This window comes from Malaya genurostris, chromosome 2, assembly GCF_030247185.1.
Source record: "Malaya genurostris strain Urasoe2022 chromosome 2, Malgen_1.1, whole genome shotgun sequence".
Taxonomy (NCBI): domain Eukaryota; kingdom Metazoa; phylum Arthropoda; class Insecta; order Diptera; family Culicidae; genus Malaya; species Malaya genurostris.
The window spans coordinates 81,660,632-81,681,725 of record NC_080571.1 but is presented as its reverse complement, the minus strand read 5'-3'; the positions used below and the strand labels follow the sequence as shown (position 1 = coordinate 81,681,725).

Sequence of the window (21,094 nt, the reverse complement as noted above, 5' to 3'; positions counted from 1 at the left end):
AAACTTTATTTGCCATTTAAAACAATTACTTTTTCCGAAATCTCCTGATCCCAGCTTCAGTAATCTGAAATTTAACGAGAGTACGAGGTCGCATCAAACTCTTCTCAATAGAAGCAATGAAAATGCTCGACTCTTCGTCACTCGTTTGCCCCAGTACAATTCGTTGATTGATTTTGTGACTGTGACTATCACCTATTGCGGGTATTACTATACTATTAGTGGTACCGTTTGAATCAATGCGCGTGGTTACATCATTGGTTATTACAACCTAAAAACAGTACTTATGCTCATATTGAATGACTTCTCTCTTTAGTAAATTAATACTTACAGCACATTTGTACAGGTGAGCTAATACATGCAATTTGGTGAGTATTCTATGATCTATCCTGATTCGTTCCAACGTATTTTCTATATTGTTTCTGATGAGAAACGATAGTGAATCTATTATTATAAGTTTAATCTGAAAGACGACCAATTATTTAATTTTACAGTACTGGATCAGGTTTTTTAGTTTTACTTTTTGTCCAGATTTAAGAAGCTCGTGCAATGCTTCTAAAGCATCTAACATTTCGGAGCACCCGTTGATATGCTTATAATAGACTCCATCTAGTATTCTTTCGTCAGTAAAATGACCGATTGATTTTGCCAGATCCTGCCTATGAATTTGCACTATTCTTTGACAATGGTGGGTGCATGCAGCTGCTATTTCTGGAAAAAAGATTCGAATCGACTGAATAAACTTTTTTTTGTATTCTTGATTTACCTTCTAATCGACCAGGGCTGAAGCCGAAATTGGTATCGAAGAACATAGCTTTCCCAGCGAGGCCACCCAGTTGCAACGGAATTTGAACGTTCACTGCCAGTTGAATGCTTTATGAAAAAGGATAAACAATAAACTTTCCTCAACTGGTTGCCTAACATACCAATCAGACTAGATAAATTAAATATATTTGATAGATAGGAACCTATAGATTTCATACTTACCACATTTGAGTCTTGCCACTTCCAGGAGGACCACAGAATTCAGTGATCACTCCAACAGATATGCCGTTACCGATGGCTTGGTCTAGGTCTTTGCAAAAAGTAACGATACCAGTTTGATTTTTTTCTTCTTTCCACAAATCAAAACAAGACTTGGTTAACATTTAGTACATTTAAAAATTGATAATTTGTTGAAAACAGCAAGCTCTATTAGTAAATATATTAGTATTACGCGACAGCACGTCGTTATATCCATTCATGATACGCGCGCAGATGGTTTTGTTTACAACCATATGGCTGCGTGCCATCTTGCACTGAAAAGAATGATGGAGTAAACTTTTGGACAAGACATGTTACTCGACTATTGTCGTTTTCGCTTGATACCAAACCTAACCCAGTTTCCACCCTAACTGCTGTCAAACCGTTTGTTTGAAGCTAGTTTCGAACCTAGTTTTAACGTTGTTGAACTGAAAATCGAGTCAGTTTCGAACCTGATTTTTATATAAAGTTTGTTCAAACCCCCGTTGCTAAGTACGAAATCAACACAGTTTCGTGAAAAGTGTTTGTTTGATGAAACTACCCTGGGTTAGTTTAGCGAAAACACGTTTTCGTTCGGCACGTCAGAAAAGACATTGCACTTCGTTGCAAAACAAAAAGTGTTCTGTAAGTAGCAGAAACTTTACGTCTGCTTAGCGGTTCAAATTGAACTGCCGAGTTTAGCACTAAGCAGTTCAATTTGAACTGCTCTGCACTGATGAGTCAAAGACGAAACGTAAAAATAATGAAAACATACATTTTTGTTTTAGAATTCTATCTTACTAATTTACAAGATCAAATGCTTTCAACATCAGTTAGGCCCTGTCGTCGTGGGACGTCTAGCTACTCTCATGCCACGATCAAGCCCTGGAATATTAATTTTTATTGTATCCAATGATTCGGTGCTAAATAAGTTCGGATGAGATAGAAATTTATATATATATATATATATATATATATATATATATATATATATATATATATATATATATATATATATATATATATATATATATATATATATATATATGTATAATAAAAACATTGCAAATAACAACGAATAGTTAATTTATTTCAACAATAAAATTAATCGAAACTAATCAATCGCATTATATTAATTATATCACTGCACATTTACAATTCTATTTTTACATTATTAATGTATAATTTCACTAATCCTACATACTTTTAAGCAATGTGCATTAAATTTGCATTCAAAACGTAACTGAGCATTATTTTACACAACCATTTAATATTAAATGCTTTATTTTGTAGCAACGAAACTTTAATAATAATAAGAGGAGTAATAATCCTCTAATGTGTAACTCCGTTGCATTTAATCAAATTTTACGAAAATTTTTGAAGCTGAATTAATGTAAAGTTATAATGCGTCGTGGTTACTTGGCATTTTTATACCAATGTTTAAATGTAAATGTATAATAATAGCTTGGTGGACCGTTAGTTTGACTTTCCTTTAAAGCAGAAATGAAATCATGTTTATTGTGGACTGATTTTATTCCTTCGAAACAGTTTACTAAGTTTGGTGCTATGAAAAATGATGAGAACATTGCTGAACACAGCGAAATTGAATCAAAGAACTGAAAATTACGGCTTTAAGTCAAAAGCATAATCGGGGCTACCTGTGAAGTAAAAACTCTTTGAATGCGTGGCTCTTATTAATTGAAATCCATAGTAATTTGCTTACTTAACCATAGCTTAAAAAGGTTGGCACTTACGTTTTTTTAAATATCTGTATTTGACGCAAAAATCAATCTGTTCAACATCTTTTTCGATACATGTATTGAGAGCGGACCGGTTTTGAGAACAAAGAAAAAGGTGCACCACCTGGTTTAACACTATGCAATCAAACACAAAAAATGAAAATCGGTATTTATCAGTACGAAAACTGAAAAATCGGTATTTTAAGGTGTAACGTAGCAGAATGCGCGCGGTCGCGTTTTAGATCAAATATGTATAAAATGTTTAGAACGACGTATGTAACAATGAGAGATTCTCTTTGTTTACTTTCTCTTTTGATTATTGCGTAATAGTAATCGATTGTATTAGGATATATTCAAAGTGTGAAAGATTCAAAAATCCATTACGAGTCTTTTTTGCAAGCCAACAAAACGAGTGGTGAGCCCACTTCGCTCAATCACTGAAAATATTCCTGGATTATATGTGTCGGATTTTCTTGTTATGCTTTGTGCGATGATTCGGTCAACTCAAACGGTTAAAATTTTGCGCGTCTTTTTTGAGACTACACCTTAAGAGAGCATATCTGTATTACTGCATTGAGTTCAAAAATAAATACCGATAAATCGGTATAGTTATCAGCTTTGTGCGCAATATCGGATGCGAATTCCATCTGTGTCTTATAATCACGTTTTTGGGATGTCATTATTACACCACTAGGAAGATTAAAACCGGCTTTCAAGTAGTGATTGATATCACCATTCAATTGCAAACAGAAATAAACGCTGAGGACTTCAAATCTAGGTGTCGATTTTTAACAGTGCATTTCATTGACATTAGCTCACTGATAGAACGCAGCCATAATATTGAGCAACTGTGGAGAGAGAGAGGCTGATTTTCAAAAAGTTTTCTCTCTCTCTTCTCTGCAATCATGAGGCATATTCGCGATCGAACACAACACCGCGAAGTGAGTTTGGCTGTACAACTTCTTTTCTGCATGGTATGGGGAGCCCGCAACATTTTTTGATCCGTCTTTTCCCAAACATTTTGCTTCATTCGTGTGGTTCGTCTCTTGGTGTTCGGATGTAGATTTTGCGGCAGTTTCTAGTGTTACCACAAACCGGTTGGAAGTAATAAATTCGAATAGTGAGGAAGCATTTTCATTAGTTCTGGTTGCGATCTAAGGATTTGACTGTCGTTGATCACATCGATCGTGAAGCTGGTGATTATCAGAACAAAATAAAAAAAGAACAAGAGATCGCTCAATCCTTGCTCCTGGTTTTTACCCTCACAAGTACGGTCGTATTCTAATACAAAAAGGTCACAACAAAAGCGCCAGCCAAACAAACGGGGAACAACAAAAACAGACGACACTGATTGGCCCGGTGATTGCCCTGGGATGCTGGAGAGAAAGTGAACAAACGAGACGATCGACGATCACCGCGGCCGAGTTGGATGGAGTTGTCTGCTGGTTTCTATTTATTGAACCATACAATACTGTGATGTGGATTTAGTAAAGTAGTTCTTTTATTCTTCGCTGCTGTCCGCGTGTGGTGCGAAGCTGTAGAATCGGTGCCGCTCTGCTTGCGGATGTAACGGAGGAGGAAATCGCAGCTCGCTCAGTGAGTGGATTCCGTGTGGGTGTGTTGTTTCATATGTTTCATATGCTGCGGCGAAGCGAGCGTTCATGAATATTCAAATCGGCATAAGTGAATTAGCATAATTACAACGTGGTAAAGTGGTGAAGAGCTTGAGTTCAACCGGTGAGATCCTGGTGGTTGGTGACAAGGAAAAAAAATAGTTGCCTAGTAGCGTATCGAGAGTAGAATCTCGGTCAAGTAGTAGTTGTTCTACCGAAGTTTTTCAAGTCTTGGCGCGACCGGTTTTTGGGCTTGTGGCATTGATAGCGCAAAACCAGTGCCAAGCAATTGGAACAAACGCATTGTTGGTGGGACGGTTTTCTTTTGTTTTCGCTGGTGAATAAGAGCTTTTGAAATTTCCAGGTAGGTTCTTTTACTATCTAAACACTTGTACCATTCTACCGATGATATTGCCGATATTCTTGATTATCGACGAAACTTTTCTAACATCGAATTTTACACTTTCATTTACAGCACGTGTAAGTATTAGCTGATCAAATTCGACCATTTTATCCATATTCTATAGAAACTGAAACTAAGCAGATTAAGACGTATGCAAAATTTAACATTGACTAGTTATTGTATGTATCTTAGTTTTTAAACAAATGACTTTTCCATCAGATCATTTCAATTCTCGTTTTTGTTTTAAGTTTATCGTTGTTATACTTAAGGAGGAACAGCAAACTGTCCCAGAAAGATTGTTTCTTTACTCACGACATCAAAGGTTTTCGAACCCAACGTGATTTAGTGGGTGTGTGAAGAATGAAAAGGAAAACTTTTATGCTGAAAAAAAAAACTTGTACTCGTTTCATCAAGTTATTTCAGAACTGCTTCCGATTCTACTCATTAGCTAAAATCAACAAGGCCTCAGTTTAGATATGAAAAATAAGAGACGAGAAACGGTTTAGATAATGAATCACAAACAATTTGGACACAATTCGAGCAAATACTGCCGCTACAAACGAAAGAATTATTCACATATTTAATCGCCTTAGTTTGTCCAGAAGGTCTTAGCTTGTAGAGAGAACTTCAAATCAAGAGGTCATGTGAAAGACAATAATCATTCTGACAAGTTAACAATGTAATCTTCAATCTCTTATACATCTCACATTCATCTAATCTATCTAAACCAGTCGTTGGAGTGAGTTCTGTTATTCCGCACCTCTTGCTGAGAAGATAAGATTCGGTGCATCTGTTTTGCGTCGTTACAAAAGAGGCAAATCAAATTCTGCTATGATATTGGCATTATGTTCCGAAGCGAAGATATTGAGTTCCATTACAACGCAATTCGTTGATTGTAGGCTGAGTTATCAGTAACACGAAGCAGTGGACCCAATTGAGGAACAATTGTCTTACGTAGACCTAATTTTGCTTCACATTTATTACCTGCAAACACGCTCTTTTGGATAGTTGGTTTTTGTTGTGAATACACTTTGAGACAAAACTAGCTTACATAAAATATTACTACGGTAGAGTTGAATGGAACCGTTATTCCTGACCTGTGTAACCAACCAGAAACCACTTGAGCTGTTTCAATCGACGAAAGGAAAAGAAAGGAAAGGTGAATGTTTCTTCTTTGCAATGCATTGCAGGCCTGATCGGTTAGTTTAGTAAGCGATAGCGCTCCGGTCAAATTGGCGAATGCTTCGACACACTTGATCGAAACAGTAAATCGTGCTCCGACTCCTACAGCCTACAGATGCTTCGACAGAGGAGTGACTGCCAGCTTCTTGAGATTTAAATGAATAGGACTACAGGAAAACTAAAAGGGGAATCTACTAGTGGGTTCAACTCGGTTTAAGCTCGATGGCGGTGACGATGAATTATTACTGGAGTCCTGTTTAGAGAATGAAGATGAGGAGTTGATTTACATGACCAATAAAACAGAGTAAAATAAACGGTCTTTTGGTCCCTTAAACAAAATTCACAAGTTCATTGTTCCGCTTATACAGGGTCCGCCATGTAACTTTTTTTCAAACATGCAATAAAACACAAACGGGTCATCCGATTTCAAAATTCATTTTTTCATATTAAAGTACAATCCTTCCGGTTAATTGTGGAATATAATTTCATTCAAATGGCTGCCTCGGCTGACTTTGCAGTACGCCATCCGGTCGGTCCAGTTTTCTAGTACATTTTCGATTGTATGCAGCTTTATTTCAGCTATGGCTGCACAAATGTTGTCCTTCAAGGCTTGAATTGTCTCTGGCTTGTCTACATAACACTTATCACTTAATTGTCTAACGGTGTCAAATCAGAGCTCCAAGGCGGCCAAACGACATCCGAATTCTGACTGATAATTCGATCTTCGAAAACTGTGCGCAGAAGATCGATCGTAGCGTTGGCTGTGTGGCACGGAGCGCCGTCTTGCTGGAACCAAATAGTGTCCAAGTCTTCCTCTTCAAATAACAATAAGAACCAATCGTTAATCATGGTGCGGTAGCGCTCGCCATTGACCTTGGCGGCGGCTCCTGCCTCATGTTCGAGGGAAAAAGGCCCAATGATGCCGCCAGACCAAAATCCGCACCAAACCGTCACTCTCTGAGGATGCATTGGCTTCTCCATGATAACGTGCGGGTTTTCCGTCCCCCAGATGCGACAATTTTGCTTATTAACATACCCGCCGAGATGAAAATGTGCCTCATCCGAGAAGATGATTTTTTCCGCAACATTACCATGATTTTCAAAGTAAAACTGCACTATTTTCACGCGTTCCTCATGCGTACACACAACCAAGTTTCTGTCAAATCAGAAGTGACATTAAGGTTACCAATGTCGAAATAACCGCTAGTTCAAAAAAAAAGTTAGATGACGGACCCTGTATACAGCGAGAAAGTTCACGCGGAACTTGTTCTGTACTTTCAAATTCTCAAAAGTTTCGCAAGTACTTTTAAGTGGTAAGAATTAGAGATGGTTGAGTTTCGGGTATTGTTCAGGTTCGAGTCGGACACGAGTGCGAATTATATCATTGATGACGCTAGCTGAACGAAAATGATCTCTTTAAATGTTGCATCATTATACGTTTACAGTTAGTAAGACGGGATTCACGAGAGCAAAAAAAAAAGACGGGTGGGTAATGCCAAAAACATAACTGGAGGATGTGAATATGAATTAAACTGGCTGTATTAGTAGATTGATTGTGTGAATTTTGCAACTTTTACTGCTTCGCTTCCATGAATGTAACCGTGCATTTATACTGATTACACGACTAGTAAAAATAGTGTAAATTTACGTATTTTGAGACCGATATATACAAGCGTCAAAAATGACTCATTTCTACAGTAGTTCTTACATATATTTCAAAAAATTTTGATATATTTTTGAGTGTTAACACATATAAGTTTACACGTCTGCTTGGAAGGCGAGGTATGTTTGGTACATAGCACAGCAACATTGAAATGTAGAATACAGTGACTAAACTATTTGTATGTATTTGAATTATATTTGAGGGAATACGATTGACGGTTTCGGAAAACATATTTCTTTTATTGATGCATACCGAATGAATGACACAATAAAATAAAACGGTGAATAAAGTTTGTACATTTGATAATCTAAAATTTTAATGAATATCACACAAAATTCGAGTTTTCTTGCATTTTCACTGAATTTACTAAAAATTTCTCTAGAAGTTAGCAAAATTTTATAATAATTTGTAAATACTTTGGTATAATACTACTATATAAGATAAATTATCTCAAAACTGGATGATGAGTATTGAAGGTCATACAAAGCGATGCAAATAACGTAAAAACTCGTCGAACGGAACTATGCCTTGTTCAAACTAGCAGACTTTGGTTATATGTTGGGATGGGCAATACGGCTCATTTCAATGAGCGGCTCTGAACCGAACGCTCTTTCGTAAGAGCTGGTTCTTTCTCAATAAATGTCAATGTAGAGGAGCGGATCGAGAGAGTGAGTGTGAGAACCACAGAAATATCGGGAATACACGAGCAAAATCGGTGATCTAGCGGTGTGTTTCACAACTAGATGCGTACGTGTGCGAGGATGATGATTGCAAGTTTATCTGTCAAAATTCATGGGAAAATAAAATTTCACTTGTAAAATCATTTATAAATTATTTACATCATTTGTCTACGCGAAAAGTTAATTTTCATGTGAGAAAAATCATTTTCTGCCTCTTTTTTTGCAGCCCCCGAGATTATGTTTCACACAATGGAAATGTTCAGTTCCGATTACAATGTTATGTTTTTTTTTTTTCATAAATACGTTTATTTCATAGGCAATATACATAAGTTTTTCTTCGCCGTGGCATCTACAATACGTAGTACTTTAAACCTAATACATTTCGAATATCATATTAGTATGTTGGTATTCATTAGTTAATCTAAACACTGTTTTTATCAAGCGAGTTGCTATTATAAATTACATTAAATGAAATACATTTATTTTGTACATGATCTTATAACTATTTCAGGTTTGTTTGTATCAGCTCATCACTTTTATTTAATATAAGATAGCTGGCTATTGGTTGAACTCATGGAAGAGAAAACAATCTAACATAAAATAAAATTTAAATTGGAACTCCAATGGACTTAATGAAATAATAAAGAAGTTTCATGTAAGGAACGTCACGACAAGCAAGAATGTCGCGAACTGGGACATTGGATAGTCTACCTTGGGTACGCAAGGAATTTATTAGTTGAGATCTGACATCACGATACTCCACGCATGTCCAAACAACATGGTCAATATCGCGGTAACCTTCGCCACAAGCACAATGATTAGTCTCGGAAAGTCCAATTCGAAGGAGATGTGCATCTAACGTGTAGTGATTGGACATGAGTCTGGACATCACACGAATGAAATCTCTACTCACATCCAGTCCCCTGAACCATGCCTTTGTCGATATTTTAGGAATAATTGAGTGCATCCACCGACCCAGATCATCTTTATCCCAAGAAGCTTGCCAGCTGGCAAGTGTTCTTTGGCGAGACGCGCTATAGAATTCGTTGAAAGCAATTGGTCTCTCATAAATTTCACCCTCAATAGCACCACGTTTGGCTAAAATATCGGCTCTTTCATTGCCTGGAATGGAGCAATGAGCCGGGACCCAAACTATTGTGATTTGATAATTATTATTCAATATGACGTTCAGGCACGGTTTTATTTTGCCCAAGAAAAAAGGTTCATTTTTGCCAGCAGCCTTTGAGCGAATGGCTTCAATTGCACTCAGACTATCTGTGAAAAGAAAATAATGGTTTGGAGATAATGTGACGATTACACTCAAACTATAATGAACTGCTGCTAACTCTGCTATATAAACAGATGCAGGTTCTTGAAGCCTAAAGGAGACCGAAACATTATTGTTGAACATACAAAACCCTGTCGCTTCTTCAATTCGCGATCCGTCCGTGTAAAACATTTTCTCAGGGTCGATATGCCTGAACTTACTTGTAAATATTTTTGGGATTTCCAACGAGCGTAGGTGTTCCGGGATTCCACGCACTTCGCGCTGCATGGATGTGTCGAAAAATAAAGTTGAGTCAGGGACATTTAGGAGGCTGACACGGATAGGAATATATCTTGAAGGGTTGATTTCCTGTGACATATGGTTAAAATATACTGTCATGAATCTTGTTTGAGATTGAAGCTCAACTAACCTTTCGAAGTTATTAATAACTAGGGGATTCAGTACCTCGCATCTTATTAGCAGTCGAGACGAAAGCTCCCAAAAACGATCCTTCAATGGAAGAACTCCCGCCAGAACTTCAAGACTCATTGTATGTGTCGAATGCATGCAGTCTAAAGCAATTCGCAAACAACGATACTGAATTCGCTCTAATTTGATAATATGAGAGTTTGCAGCGGAACGAAAGCAAACGCATCCATATTCCATCACTGAAAGTATCGTTGTCTGATACAATATTATTAGATCTTCCGGATGAGCACCCCACCAAGATCCGGTTATTGTTCGAAGAAAATTTACTCTTTGTTGGCATTTTGTTATCAGAAACCTAATGTGTCCTCCCCACGTGCATTTGGAATCAAACCACACTACAATGTTATGTTGATCGTATTCAAATCATTCTATTCGTTCCGTACATTATAAAATGTCACTTGAAGGACCGTACACACAAATAAATTTTAACGCATGTCGGCAAAATTTTTATCGACTTTCAAACAGCTGAAGCTTCATCAGTAATTAGTTTAATAAAAGCTGAATGTTCGGTAGAGCTGCACTGAACTTCTTCCCATCATAATTATACTGACTTGTTCATCATTCATTTCCGAAGCTCGGTGAAGTTTACAAATAATCCGTAAATAAATGAACGTCGTAAACTATTACTGTTCTTCAGTGAATCTCACTAGAATCCGTGAAATTAAGGGAGCACATAAATTTTTAATTACACCTAGGGGTGTAATGATGCCTTTCTCATATTACTTATATTTCCAAATATATCACTAGAAGATTCTGCAAAGATTTTTTTTCAATCTTGAATAAAATAAGAAATTTTCTTTGAGTATGAACTAACAAAACCTCAGTTCGTGCTGGCATCTCATCAGACACAGTCGACAATTGCTTACGGTCGAGACGATAGAAACAAAGACAATACAGTGTAGGAACAATAGAGTGTACGAAATGGGCAAATACGATTTAACAAAGCCTTGAAATTCAATTTGTATTGATTTCAAGCGCTGCAAAGTTAGGCCAGCAGCAACCGACATTGAAATCTTGCTTAAGGAACGAATGCATCTAAACGTTACTGATGTAAGTGAGGTTCAATTCAACAAGGCGTCTAACTGTGTGTACGTTATGTTCAAACGTGAAAAAGATGCAATTGCATTTGCTTCGGTTAATAACGGGGTGCACAGTATTGATCATGACAATGTTAAATATAAAATCCCTGTGTACATGGTGGACAATGCCATAGAAGTACGCGTGCATGACCTTCCCCCGCAGACCAGATGGGTATGTTCGGGAAAGTATGTCGCAGTACGGTGAAGTTCTTTCCATCGAAAGGGAAGTATGGCGGAATTTTTTTCCGGGTATCCGGAATGGCGTGCGAGTAGTACGTATGCAACTACGTAAAGCAATTCCATCTTACATCATTTGTGATCAAGACGGGATACATCCGTGTAAAACGCTGATTACGTATGAAAATCAACTGGATACATGTCAGTTTTGTGAACAACCTGCACACTACGGCAAACCTTGCACTGAAACTGCAAAAAGGACATCTTCAAACAAAAATAAGGACAACCGCCCAACAACGGAAACTAGTGAGCGCAGTACTCCTGTTGTACCATCAAACCCACCAACAACTGCAATTAATGCACAACAAGGCGCGTCTACAGCAACTAACAACCAACCCAAGAATGCGAATTACAAGGAAAACGAAGAAAGAACGGAAACCAACAACGATACCACCGATGCGGCAATGGAGGACGAGACGAGCCACGAACAAAGTGCCACTCACTCATCGCAAGATAAAAATGGAAGCTCCTCTCCCCCTAGAAAAAGGGTGACAACGAGATCCAACGGTAAACAAATTATTTTATCTAATAAAAACATGGCTCATTCGGCCACGTAAAGCTTGTACGCAAATTGGCCTGAATAAAAAAAATTTTTAGAAAAAAAAAATTAACAAAACCTTTTCAATTTGTTAACAGTTAAGTCGAGTTAATTAGAATTTTTCTTCATTTTGCATCGTCGCACTAAATGATTAAACACACTTTATTCAATAGATCTGGAACCGGAAGTCAGAACCGAATGAAATTAAACAGCAACCTATGAGTTTATATGAACTTTAATTTGAGCCTGAGTTTGTGGAAATCGATCTAATCATTTCTGAAGAAAACTGAGTGAGTCTCATTTCAAACTACTTCTGAAACCGGGAACTGGGGACCAGCATAGCCGAAGTCAATTCGTTTAGTAAGCAACTAGTGTCGCCTACAAATTCAATCAGTTTTGAGCCAAATCTAGAATAATTTCACCCTTTTTTGCATCGTCATTCTAAATGACGGTATGCTATTTTGAACACACTTTACCCTATGAAAGTATGATGAAATTCAATAGCAACCTAAGGGACTATGAGATTTTTTATTTTATGAGTGACATTATTTGAGACATACTTACACACAACATACACACACAGACTTTGCTCAGTTTGATGAACTTTGTCGAATGATATAGAAAACTTAGCCCAATTTTCACTGGTCAATTTTTCAAATGATTGTATCAACTTTCTACATTAGAAAGGCAATGTTGACAAATTTGGTCAACGTGCGTGAGAGGGTCTATTCCGAATGTAAAGGGTGATTTTTTAAGAGCTTGAGAACTTTTTTAAACAATAAAACGCATAAAATTTGCAAAATCTCATCGGTTCTTTATTTTAAACGTTAGATTGGTACATGACATTTACTTTTTGAAGATAATTTCATTTAAATGTTGACCGCGGCTGCGTCTTAGGTGGTCCATTCGGAAAGTCCAATTTTGGGCAACTTTTTCGAGCATTTCGGCCGGAATAGCCCGAATTTCTTCGGAAATGTTGTCTTCCAAAGCTGGAATAGTTACTGGCTTATTTCTGTAGACTTTAGACTTGACGTAGCCCCACAAAAAATAGTCTAAAGGCGTCAAATCGCATGATCTTGGTGGCCAACTTACCGGTCCATTTCTTGAGATGAATTGTTCTCCGAAGTTTTCCCTCAAAATGGCCATAGAATCGCGAGCTGTGTGGCATGTAGCGCCATCTTGTTGAAACCACATGTCAACCAAGTTCAGTTCTTCCATTTTTGGCAACAAAAAGTTTGTTAGCATCGAACGATAGCGATCGCCATTCACTGTAACGTTGCGTCCAACAGCATCTTTGAAAAAATACGGTCCAATGATTCCACCAGCGTACAAACCACACCAAACAGTGCATTTTTCGGGATGCATGGGCAGTTCTTGAACGGCTTCTGGTTGCTCTTCACTCCAAATGCGGCAATTTTGCTTATTTACGTAGCCATTCAACCAGAAATGAGCCTCATCGCTGAACAAAATTTGTCGAATTTGACACATTTCGAACCGAACACTGATTTTGGTAATAAAATTCAATGATTTGCAAGCGTTGCTCGTTAGTAAGTCTATTCATGATGAAATGTCAAAGCATACTGAGCAAATAATAATGCATGAAAATCATAACCTCAAAAAATCTGAGCAAATACTAATGCATGAAAATCCTAACCTCAAAAAAATCACCTTTTATAATCTCCGGTAATAAAAACGATGAATTTAGGTTTGGGAGATTATAATATTCCTATTCTATTATTCACGTGAAACGTCAAATTACCTTAGATTTAGCTTTTACTTATATAATCAATCGACTTAATCGGGCAAATATATCAAACAAATTAACTTAAGCGAACTGAGTGTGCTGTTTGCACTCACATGAAATCAATGCGTCACTTACTTCTTTTCTTCCTTTTTTCTTTTGACAAACCGCTTGAGCGCTTTTCGGATGTGTTCGATAACAGGCAAAAAGTGTACTTTTATAGAAAAGCATTGTTATCATTATATTGTTATAACATTAACAAGTAGGGACAAATTGAATTAACAGATTTACAAATTAACAGATTTTTCACCTGAAAAATATAGACCCATAGTGGCAACCTTGCACGCTATACGAAATTGAACAAAGCATGATGCGAACGGCGCAAAGCCGCACGTGCCGACGCGTACCGGTTTTTCATTGTCATTTTAAATGTTTCGACACTCATCGCCATATAATTCCGAAACCAAACGTCGGATCTGTATCAAGTTGCACAATATAATTTGAGATAAGTTTTAATTTGAATCATGATTTGTGAAAATCGGCTTAACCGTTGCTGAGAAATCGAAGTTCCGTTTTTGGAGCTTTTCTTCACTATTATCGGTGCTTTCGGAAGCGGAAACCGGGGACTAGCAGTCCCAAAGTAGTTTTATATATTCACTAACTAACAAGATCTGCCAAATATATGAATTTAGCAGTGAGTTTTATAAAAATGTGCACCTCGTTTGGCCATCACTTGTGGACAAATACTCATGAAATTAAAAATTTTTACTAATCGCACTGTAACACCGGAACCGGAAGTTGGATCTGGATCACATTCTCGGGGACTTTTAAAAAAATTTCAAGACCTTTTATTTGCATCTTAGTTTGTAAAAATCGATAAATAAATTTAGTGCGCATTTTTTAAAAAATTTGCACATATTTCCTCGTAATTCCGGAACCGGATGTCGGATCGGGATAAAATTCGATATCGATCTATGGGACCATAAGAGCTTTTATTTCAATCTGAGTTTGTGAAAATTGGTTCAGCCATCACTGAGAAAATCGAGTGACATTATTTATCACATACACACATACATACATACATAAATACATACAAACACATACATACATACACACACAGACATTTTGTGATCTCGACGAACTGAGTCGAAAGGTATATGACAAATGGCTCTCCGAGCCTCCGTTCAAAAGTCGGTTTACACAGTGATTGCATAGCCTTTCTATATGAGAAACAAAACAAAACAGCACTCAAAATCAGATAATCGATACAAGGAGGCTGTCGAATCGAAGAAACAGTTTCTAATTAAGATCAGAGCTGATATTTTCACTCTGCAGATCTCAACCTCTTCACGCTCTTCACAACCGGAAGTCGGATCCGGATGAAATTCGTATGGGACCAAAAGAAAATCGGTTCAGCCATCTCTGAGAAAATTGAAGGAGCTGGGGTCCACTAGGAGATTGATAGTACCTATTAGCTCTCCCCGGACAGTACTAGCCTAGATGCCGTGTGGAATCCGGTGGAAAAAAATGATTCACTGGGTTCCTGCTTCCATGTCGTAAAAGGCGACAATTGTAGGAGTTTCTTTTTCCTTTCAGTTATCAGATATTTTCAATGTTTCATTCCTGATTACTCTATTTTACTAAATTATCTCTTCATTCAACCTATCAATTTCCGTGTAGCTTCGGAGAAAAGTTTTATTTGGAATGTTTTCTTCTTTCATGTTATTGATTGTCTTTTAGGATTATAAATTGAAGGATAAAAATCAACTATTGCGCAAATCCGTTGATATTACAAAGTTAATAACAGAGATAACATATATCGATATATTGAGTACATAGTAAAAAAAGACTTGATATTAATATTTCAAACAATAAATTAATATTTTTCTCGGTACCCGGCTGCCCAGATCAACCAATATAATCAATCAATAATTTTAATAAATAATTAAAAAAATAATGAATCAAGACGCGCGAGAAATCTGTTGACCTTTAATTGGTGATTTAAAATGATTTTATAACAACTGTTTGGAATATGTCAATGCAATGAATCAACTATTGTGTCTAAATCCTATTCACTCGTTTATTTTGTATCACATAATTTCATTTATAAAATCCTTATTAATCCACCTAATGGCGTGCTAATGCCTTTCTCTTCTTTCATAACAGTCTCATGAAAATATATTTCATACTTTTATTAAATTATTTCGGATACTAATTTTGTCACCAATTGATTCAGATTGATTCGAGTAGTTCACAAAGCATGCTTCAGTGTTTATGTCACACAGTCAGAATCATTTTTCCAAACTAGTGCTTATAAATAGAAAATTTAAAAAAGTTCCAGAAAGTTGATTTTTTCAAAAAAAATGTTTTTCAGGTGACCCTAAATCTCGACGTTTCATGCAGTTTTGAGACTTTTGGCATCAATTATTTTTTCAATTTCGGAAATTTCAAGATATATGAAAATTCCACTAAGTGGACTAAGAAGGGTTTTTGCCTTTCTCTATAGAAAGGTATTAGAATTGCTGGAAAAACCGACTTTCGAACGGAGCATCGGAGACCCATAGTGTTATATACCATTCGACTTAGTTCGACAAGATCGGAAGATTTTTTTAAAGATTTTTGGCATCGTGTATCATGTTTCATGTATTCCCCCCTATGGTGCTTTTTCAAGATCGAAAATTTTCAAACTTTAACCGCTGCGCGTGCTGCTCTTACCCATGTCCGATTTAGCTCAAATTTTACATGAGAACATTTTTCGAGGTGCATAAACTTTTGAACAGTAGCGCTTTACGAAATTAGAGGTGATCCCAAAATTTTGGCACCCTTATATACAATAGAGCGGTAAAAAACAACGTGTTTTGTCGGTTACGTCACTTATACCATTATATCTCCGAAACCAAAAGTCACAACCATTTGGTCTTCGAACTTGATTAATAGCCCGACAGTACCTTTTTAGTCTTTTCAGCCATCTCTGAGAAAGTTGTGCGCGTAAAATCACAACGCGTTTAGTCGGTTAAGTCACTTATACAATCATATCTCCGGAACCGAAAGTCGCAGCCGTTTGATCTTCGAACTTGATTAATAGCTCGACAGTACCTTTTAAACCAGCATGAGTTTGTTGAAATCGGTTCAGTCTTCTCTGAGAAAATTGAGCGCGTATAAATATCTTCGCAAAGTGCACACACACACAGAGACATTTTCCGATCTCGTCGAACTGAGTCGAATGGTATATAATACTATGGGTCTCCGAGGCTCCGTTCAAAAGTCGGTTTTTCCAGCAATTCTAATACCTTTCTATAGAGAAAGGCGAAAATAGGGAAGTTTTCATTATTTACGCGATAGTATTGCAATTTTTTTCAGTTTCCTCGAATAAGAGCTGTGAATCAAGACTTCCCGGGACTTCAATATAGGATATTGTTGAAACGTTCACTCGGGAAGTCAGTGAGTTTTGTGGTGCATCCGAGCATCTTGAAATCGGAACATACTGAGTCGCGCGCGAATAATACCAATACTGAAATTTTTACTAACAAATATCCTTCTCCCGTGACACGTGCGCAATAGTACATACGGCAAGTGTTGGACTAACATTCCTTCCCATTCCTTAGACGATCTACGTTCGGGCCTGACCGGCGTCGGTACTGATCAATGAATTCTGGGATTACCAGAAGATGTACATTTAAGGATGTTTACCAGTCCCAGGTCGAATCATCTAGGAACTCCCTGTACAATTTCAGCTAATCCCGATCAGTAACGGAGTAGCAACCAGGGGTGGTCGCTCAAGCTCAGCCATCTCCGGGCCTTGGTTCGAAAGTCGTGATTCACAGTGATTGCATAATCTCTCTATATGAAAAAGGCAAGAAAGACAGTTTGCTATTGTTATGTGTACTTGTCATAGCGAATATTTCCAAAGATATCCAAAAATTACTTAATTCCTCAACTCTCGATGTTCTCTTATACATGGGATTTCTACTTGAAGGTTGAACGAGAGAAATATTAAAAAAAATACGGAACATAGGCGATTTGAACCCGTTTTGAAAGTCGGGATATTGAAATCAGCAATCCACTTGCCACTCTTCTTTTTCCATTATATCAGCCAATTGAACTTAAAACTTAACTCATCGCCCAAGAGTTAAATGTGCCTAAGCTTATTGAAATCGGTTCAGGCATGTCTGAGAAAATTTAGCGTGCAGAATAATCTCGTCGAGTTGAGTCGAATGGTATAGCTCCGATCAAAAGTCGGTTTCTCCGCCAATTCCATTCCATATTTATTTATAATATATTCTTTCAATAGGGAAAGACGAATCCACGTTTGAATTGTCATCATTTGTAAGATTTTTTAACACTGGAAATAATCAGCGGATGCTGAAGCAGCTTCACCTTTGAACAAAATACACAACGTTTCGCTTGATTACCTGCTCGGCGCCAGCCACTCGATGATTTGTTCAGCAACAGGAAACTTATCGTGCTACGACTATTACTTGTGAAATGCGCAACAGTTAGAAACAAACGTTTGAAATAGTGGAAACGTTACAGACTGCCACCATTATTATCAATTTTGTTTTCAAACTGGTACTGAAATCGATTTCGGTGAAAGGATCATTCTAAATTCTACCACCCAACAACGAAACGGTACTGCCCTGATAGACACAAGCCAGCTTCACAGTAGATCGATCTCGTTACGCCCGATTGGAATTGATTAATGCTCATGCGGTGGTGCGTCCGCGAGATAAAAAATAATCCATGAAATACTAATTCACAAATCTGGGTGCCACCAACGACTAGTTCGGCTGTTCGGTTCTGGAAGATTGAATTCCAAGACACCGCGTTATGTCGAACCTAACGAGAAGCAATGTGTATGTTTTTAGTTTTCTGCTCCGGCCCCAATCTCCAATCCGGAGGTGATCATTCTTGCCGCATCTCACACACATCTGTCGTCATGAGGATCAAAGTGGTAATTCTGGATGCGTCAACCGTTCATGCATATCGTAGTGGAGTTCACATGGCGCAGTGGCGATGCGATGTTCTGCCAATGCACCGAAGTCACCGGTGCATCCAACCGATCCTGGTTACACAGGTAGCTGGTGCTGAGCTTCGGTGACCTTGGAAGCTCCCGGTATCGTTGGTTTCGTCGATGGAAAACATTCAAACAAACGTTGTCCTCAACTATTTAAATGTATGTTCACTAATTTGTTTACTAAAGCTTAACATTTTTTTAAAAATCAATTCCAAAGTGCCGCTTGTACCAGTTTCATTAGTAACATAGGAGGCCCTCCCCCCTCCACCCCTGTCCCGCTGTATCCATTGTGTTGTAAAATTAATACACTCGTTAACCACAGTCTAATTTAAGCCAATAATGGAGTGGAGTGAATGGCTGTTACCGACGAGCGTACAAAAGCATGAAGGCATAAAAGTCAGTCGTACACTGCGTCGAATCACTTTCGGAGTAATGTCAGTTTATAGACGACACATGGGAGATCAACCAAAAAAAAAAGAACAAGAGTAAAAAGAACAACAACCAACGAAAACGATGGCGGCGGCATCATTAGCACAAGAAAAAGAACCGGCTTCGTGCAGTGTTTTGTCGTGAACAGTGAGGATGATCTTGGAGGCCTTGATCGTAGAAGAACCTGAAGCCGCAGTAGCCTGGGAAGAAGATGGCAGGGTTACGTAAAGGGTGTACTCGATTCGAATTGCGCACATTACCAAAATCACTGGTTTTGGGGCTTTTTAGTGAGGAATTTATGGTGATTGGATATGCTTTTATCGCGATCGTTTTTACCGAACGATTCAACAGTAATTTTTTTTATTTCATTTCCACTTCGTGTTTTCATTATTATGATAATAATTCATAATGATTTTTTATTCCATGCTGGACCGGATTTTTATTTGAAAACTGAATTGCTCAACTTACATGAATAATGAAATTTTCATTTTTCTTCAATGTAGAATGTATAATGATTTTATATGTTTAGGCATCATTACTCGGCTGCTTAGTAAAAAGAAACAATACTCGGATGCCCAATTTTGGATCCGATACACCCTTTAACGTTTTCGACCACGATCGGCACGTCAAAATACGAACCACAACGAAGCAATTCGGCTCGTTATTCGTCTGTCACAAACTGGAAGCGGTAGGCGATCGCGACCGAATGGATTTTTTTCTCTATCTTCTATTTGTGTCTGGAGATGCAATGATGCCTTGTTGGTGCAGTTTCGAACCATTGCTATTTGCTGTTAATGAATTCGCTATACGATTAGTGACAGTTTGATTAACGTTTTCCGTTCTGGGATGTACGTACACGCACCTTCATTCAAGTCAAATGGCTGACATTGAATTGAGATTTAACCCTAATATCAGACCAACAGACGGTGGAACAACGAATGAAGCCGACACAAACGAGTCTCCATTCGGAACGGCGCGTTTGATTTGCTAATGATTATTGTTCAGCATATGTCAAAAAGTATCAGTACATTTATTTTACACGTCGTGGGATGTGCAACCAATCTAGACCTGATATCTGAATTCTTTCTCAAGAACATTTTCTGCAACGATGTATTGAACTGTGGTCGCTATTGCTATTTCCAAGAGATAAAAATTTGTTCAGAATGGATCATGACATGAACTTCCAATATAACACGTCGGTCAAAAACTTTACTATTTTCCAAATTTAGATTTTATTCATTAACCCTTGGAGAGTAATACAATTGTTCCAGTGGCGTTCGAACATTTCTACACCACTTTTCTTACAGGGTTTCTCCTTAGCTTCAAAAAGCACTTCAGTCTCATCATTCAATGCAAATCTCTTTTTTTCAGTAAGCTTCTTTTTTAAATCTGAGAACAGAAAACAGTCGCCGGGGGCTAAATCCAGCAAATGTGGTGGATGCGGTAGCAATTAGAGTTTCAATTCATGTACTTTAGCTATCGTAACGATCATTTTGTGTGTTTAATCAACTGTGAGAAGATGTTGCAACCACATTTCAAGCAAGTTTTTGGTATTCAAGTGCTCATGCGAAACTTTGTAAACACTTCCTTTTCGATTTCTTCGCGTTTCGCCTTCGGCTTATAAGTGCTAAAAGCAGTTCAAATTGTACTGACATCTCCGCCTAGCAATTCAATTTAAACCACTAAGTGCTTAACAATATTAATACAGGGTTGCATAAATAGTGCAAACTTTGCGTTTGTTTGGCGGTTTAAATTGATCTACTAGGCGATAGTGATGAGTCGAAGACAAAACGCGAAGAAATCGATACGAAATATGTGCTTTTTGCATAAACCCCTAAATGTTCATTTCCTTTTAATATCTTTACGACGTAAGCTATCTCCTGCAACTTTAGCTTTCTAATACATCCTCTTCTATCGCAAACATCCAACGAGTGCGAGGTTAACCCCGCATACGACGAAGACCTATTCCAGGTTCTATACTAAGCATCAAGCAGACAATCCTATCTTTCGATATCTTTTGC

General features: G+C 37.6%; 2 protein-coding genes across 3 annotated transcripts in view; one reads left to right on the top strand and one right to left on the bottom strand.

The window, feature by feature from the left end:
- Positions 1 to 18: 18 nt before the first annotated feature.
- Positions 19 to 1,227, bottom strand: LOC131427514 (DNA repair protein RAD51 homolog 3). The gene is made up of 5 exons (XM_058590776.1): positions 985 to 1,227; positions 764 to 870; positions 518 to 708; positions 329 to 460; positions 19 to 268 (listed from the first exon to the last, which is right to left on the bottom strand). The coding sequence occupies exons 1-5, from the start codon at positions 1,143 to 1,145 to the stop codon at positions 26 to 28; spliced, it is 834 nt and encodes a 277-aa protein (XP_058446759.1). The 5' UTR covers positions 1,146 to 1,227; the 3' UTR covers positions 19 to 25.
- Positions 1,228 to 3,684: 2,457 nt separating this feature from the next.
- The window catches only part of LOC131428560 (CDC42 small effector protein homolog), a 118,838-nt gene continuing 101,428 nt past the window's right edge, over positions 3,685 to 21,094 (top strand). For both annotated transcript variants that reach the window (XM_058592608.1, XM_058592607.1), the window contains exon 1: positions 3,685 to 4,715. The gene's annotated coding sequence lies outside the window, so the exon portion shown is untranslated. The remainder of the gene's footprint in view (positions 4,716 to 21,094) is intronic.

Coding starts and splice junctions, on each gene's coding strand:
- LOC131427514 (XM_058590776.1), bottom strand. CDS start 1,145: ATGTTAACCAAGTCTTGTTTTGATTTGTGGAAAGAAGAAAAAAATCAA. Junction 461..517: donor TTCTTAAATCTGGACAAAAA/GTAAAACTAAAA, acceptor GTCGTCTTTCAG/ATTAAACTTATAATAATAGA. Junction 269..328: donor CTCACCTGTACAAATGTGCT/GTAAGTATTAAT, acceptor TACTGTTTTTAG/GTTGTAATAACCAATGATGT.